Here is a 4,935-nt window from a genome sequence, read left to right as displayed (position 1 = left end):
GTGGGTAGAATTCGAGGGTGAAACGGGATTAGGTAAAGAAAACGTTTCTTTTATTTCGCAAAAAATTACAAAAATGTTTCATTTTGAAGATTACGGTGGTCTGGCAAGGGAATGGTTCTACTTGCTGTCAAAGGAAATGTTTAATCCATACTATGGACTGTTTGAATATTCGGCAATGGATAATTACACATTACAAATTAATAACGGCAGTGGTTTATGCAATGAGGAGCATTTGAGTTATTTCAAGTTGGTATACATTTTTAGCCAGTTAGTTTAAGAACGTTGAAAATATGGAAATCAAACCATTTAAGTGATACTAATAAGATTTTGGTTTTGATTTTGTTAGAAATTTCTGTAATAAAATTGGTTAACGAAAAAAAAACGCTTTCAAAATAAATAGCTTAATAGTTAATCCTCCGACTGTTTGTTAACAAATCTGTTATGATCAATTTCTCCGTAGATTCATTGGTCGCATTGCTGGTATGGCTGTTTATCATGGCAAACTATTAGATGCATTTTTCATTCGTCCATTTTATAAGATGATGCTTCAAAAGCCAATTGATTTAAAGGATATGGAATCAGTTGATACCGAGTATTATAATTCACTGATGTGGATAAAAGAGAATGATCCCCGGCAATTGGAATTGACTTTTTCATTGGATGAAGACACGTTTGGCCAAAAGAGTCAACACGAACTAAAGCCAGGAGGCTCCAATATTGAAGTTACTGACGAAAATAAAGATGAATATATTAAGTGTGTACAACCATATGTTACTATGCATGATCATAAATACTCAATTGTACAATTTCAGGCTTGTTATTGAATGGCGTTTTGTTGCAAGAGTCAAGGAACAGATGTCATCGTTTTTGGATGGATTTGGCTCAATAATTCCATTAAATTTAATTAAGATATTTGACGAACACGAGTTAGAATTGTTAATGTGTGGCATACAGAATATTGACGTGAAGGATTGGCGAGAAAATACTTTATACAAGGGAGACTATCACCAAAATCATATAATAATTCAATGGTTTTGGCGTGCAGTGCTCTCATTTTCGAACGAGATGCGTTCACGTTTATTACAGTTTGTTACTGGCACATCACGCGTTCCAATGAATGGCTTCAAAGAGTTGTACGGCTCAAATGGTCCGCAAATGTTTACCATAGAAAAATGGGGTACACCTAACAATTATCCTAGAGCACATACATGGTTCGTGAATACCTAGTTTTTTTTTACTAAATTTTAAGTAATTTCTGTCTGTTTCAGTTTCAATCGTTTGGATCTACCACCATACGAAGGTTATGTCCAGTTGAAAGATAAACTAGTTAAAGCTATTGAGGGCAGTCAAGGTTTTGCTGGCGTCGATTAATATCTCTAGCAGTAGTAAAATTCCCTATATCAACGAAAAATTCCGCCGTATAAGATAAATTGCGGATTCGAGGCCTTTTACGCTGACTTGTGTACTTATTTTTCTGTTTATTACTATATATTAATAATTTTACGAACTTCCTGTTATAAAAAAAAATATAAATACCAAATTACTTCATACTATTTTTGTTTATCATTCTACACTACCCATTTGGTAACTACGTTCGAAAATTAATTTTTTCTCCTACGTCTATGCCCTAAGAAAAGTGGGGCATTCAATTTTGCATTACCAGTAATGCAGGAAAGAATGCGATTTAATATGAATTTTTTCCGACTTTTTGGATACATTCGAATACTGATTACATATTAAACATTAATAGAATCTAGAACTCATAAGAAATACATTACATTATTTATCACGCATGTTCTGCAATTCACTTACGAGTGAATTTTAACACAACTCACTTTGAAATAAAATTGAATGGGGTTGAAATTCACTCGGAAGTGTATGGCAAAACCTGCCTTCGATGGCTGAGTGGAAGATCGACCTATCTCGGCAGCCAGTTCAAAAACGCCCTATCTCAGAAAACTTTTCAAGAACGCCCTACTTCAGAATTTGATTGAAAAACGCCCTATTTCAGAATTTTATTGAAAAACACCCTATCTCAGAATTTGGTAGAATAACGCCCTATCTCAGAATTCGGTTCAAAAACGCCCTATCTCAAACGAAAATACTTTGAAAATAAGCTGAGATAGGGCGTTTTTGAATCGTAAGCTGAGATAGCGCATTCTTCAACTAAATTCAGAGATAGGGCGTTTTTCAATCAAATTTTGAAGTAGGGCGTTCTTGAAAAGTTTTCTGAGATAGAGCGTTGTTCAAAACTTTTCTGAGATAGGGCGTTTTCGAAATGTCGCCGAGATAGGTCGATCTTCCACTCAGTTATCGATTCAATAAATAAAAACTTACTGTTAAGCGGCTCTATTCTCTAATCCTTGCCTAATCTTCCCATCCCTTACTAAAGTAAGCAGTAAGGATTGCTTAGGTAAGTACTAAAGATAAGACATTTATTCGACAAGGATTAGGAATATTAGCCACTTAACAGTAGTAACAGTTATTATTTATTTTTTTAATTTTAATTGCATCGTTATTGCACAACACCATCTATATGTTTATCCGATAAGTACCTGTAAATTCGAAGAATGGGAATTCTACCAATTTGAAAAGCCAAATCTCATCCGGAATTTTTTAAAGATTGACACAACTTCTCCTTGCTGTAAACCGGAAAAGCCACCAAACATTTTCCGGTTACTTTGGATCCTTTGGGAAGAAGAAAACGCTCATCAGTTTTCAATGCGGCTATTTACGCAATCCCCCATCGCTCTTTTAATTCCAGTTTTTTCTCAATTTCTTTTATCTATGTGCATTGGTGAGTGATTTTCTTACAAAATTCATGTGTATTTATTTGATTAAAAAATTTGTTTTTGTTTTGTCACTTGGGATACGCTTTGATAACACTTGTTTATAAACAATGAACGTTCACTTGTCAAATACAACGGACTTGCGCAATGCAGAACCCTGATTGAAGACTTGTTCCACTCCGTTTTGTTTACATTAAGTTAAATTGAAATTCTATTTTTTTATTAATGTTAAAAGCAAAACAAATCATTAATAAAATTCTAGATTTAGTTTTCCGGAATAGCCCAACAATGAGCAATTCCTGTGCACTTGTGTATTTCGCTTAAAAACCGATAACTTTGAGTACTTATCGATAGTTTTGACCGGTATGAATATAGGATGGATTTACAAAACTACCCCGTTCGACGTAAAATCGTTCGTTCCCACAACTGTCGGTCTACGTAATCTGAACGACCCAGATTTATATCTGGCCAAGGACTGACACTCGCATCAACAGCCCAAAACCTCGAGGAATTTGTATGCTGTTTTAAGAGAAAACAACATCGTAAAGTCGTCAGTGGGATAGCGGAGCAAAGAGCATTGAGCAAGCATGACAAACGAACGCTTGCTTCGCTTTGCGTGACAGATTCGCTTTAACAGATGAGATGAATCGTATGAAAGTGCACAAAGCATGCCACATAGATCGTTACAGCTGCAGGAGGAGGCGAAAAGAAGGCGAACTACCATCTTTTTGCACGCGTTGACAATCAGCCGGTTTGATATTTGTTTTGTTTCGTCCAAATTCAAGTTTTCACGCAAAAACATAAAATTAAATTACATTGCTGATATTTATAAAGCTAAATATATATAAATCCACAGAATCAAAAAACTTTTACACACACTTGTAGACAACAATTCACGCTTTATTACAAAAATAAAATTTACTATATCTGTGCACACAAATTTATTTATAATGTCGGTTCGAAATATGGTATTTTTCGCAAATTTCCGAGCTGAGTTGTCAAACAAAAAATATCCACGAAATAACCCTGCCAAAGGTGTTCAGCTCCTCTTTTTCAGCAACCAGAACTAGAATTCGTTAGTGAGCGTTATAATTCTTTTGCAAAAAATCCAAATTTCCCCTATTTTCAAACAGCTTCCTAGGGATCTTAAAGCGGCGTCCATCCTCTATCGTTTAAATTTAAATCACAGCCGTGCACAGAAAATTGGCCCTTAGTGGTTCTTATTGTTGCTGTTGTAGCAGCATACAAGTTCCCCATTCGGTTTTTGGGGAATGTCGCTGGAGTGACAGTCCTTGGCCAGATATAAATCTGGGTCGTTCCGGTTACGTAGACCCGACTGTCGTGGGAACTTAGTCATTTAGTGGTTGTTGTTGTTGTTGTTGTTGTAGCGGCTACAACAACCCCGCCCAGATCGGTTGGTATCTCAGTCGTTGTCGTCAAGTTCCACTAACGGCAACCCTAGGAAGCGTGCAGCTTCTGCGGGGTTTGCCCATAAGGACAAGGTCGTTAGGGATGTCGGGTTTGCCGGGCATGCGAAGAGATGTTTCGAGTCATGTGGGGTCTCTCCGCATGCCGGACATTCGTTAGGCACATCCTCATTCAGCCTACTCAAGTAGGAGTTTAACCTGCTGCAGTAGCCGGAGCGAAGTTGTGCAAGTGTAGTGCGCGTCTCCCAAGGCAGATGAAGCTCCGTCTCGTCAATGTCCGGGGGTGGTGTGCCTAGAACGGCATTCACAGGTCTAGAGTCTACATAACTCGAGACTGAGTCCCTGTGAATGCCGTTCAAGGCCTGTCTGTAGGCTGTCGGGTCCAGAGGTTGCTTAATGAACCTCTGGACTTCGTCCGTTAGTTCATATAGATGCCTCCTGACGTGCCTAGGCGAGTGCTCCTCTGCAAGCAGCTGTCTGCTCGGGTGGCCACTTCTGTGACTCCCTATCAGGAACTGCTTGCAGAGCATTATATTTTGCTCCTTTACCGGGAGCATTTGCGCCTCGCCGTGCAGGTGGTGTTCAGGCGTCATCAAGAGGCATCCCGTCGCTGTCCTCAGTGCGGTGTTTTGTACGGTCTGTAGCTTCGTCCACTGCGTCCTACTAGTCCCAGGCGACCACACTGGCGCTGCGTAGTTCAAAACCGGCCGGCCTATTGC

General features: G+C 38.5%; 1 protein-coding gene across 3 annotated transcripts in view; it reads left to right on the top strand.

Moving 5' to 3' along the window:
• Window positions 1–1,555, top strand: part of LOC118746841 (E3 ubiquitin-protein ligase Nedd-4) — a 48,105-nt gene extending 46,550 nt beyond the window's left edge. For 2 of the 3 annotated variants that reach the window (XM_036480789.1, XM_036480787.1), the window contains exons 8-11: window positions 90–246; window positions 461–754; window positions 813–1,211; window positions 1,269–1,536. In XM_036480789.1, the coding sequence (XP_036336682.1) occupies window positions 90–246; window positions 461–754; window positions 813–1,211; window positions 1,269–1,371 (953 nt within the window). In that variant the 3' untranslated portion in view covers window positions 1,372–1,536. Of the gene's footprint in view, window positions 1–89; window positions 247–460; window positions 755–812; window positions 1,212–1,268 lie in introns of all 3 variants that reach the window. The other variant, XM_036480786.1, reaches the window with a different exon arrangement.
• Window positions 1,556–4,935: the final 3,380 nt, after the last annotated feature.

Source organism: Rhagoletis pomonella, unplaced genomic scaffold (assembly GCF_013731165.1).
Source record: "Rhagoletis pomonella isolate Grant_MI unplaced genomic scaffold, Rhpom_1.0 Rhpom_scaffold_00011, whole genome shotgun sequence".
In the NCBI taxonomy this organism is placed as follows: domain Eukaryota; kingdom Metazoa; phylum Arthropoda; class Insecta; order Diptera; family Tephritidae; genus Rhagoletis; species Rhagoletis pomonella.
Note: the sequence above shows the minus strand (reverse complement) of the source record. Positions and strands in the feature narration are given on the sequence as shown.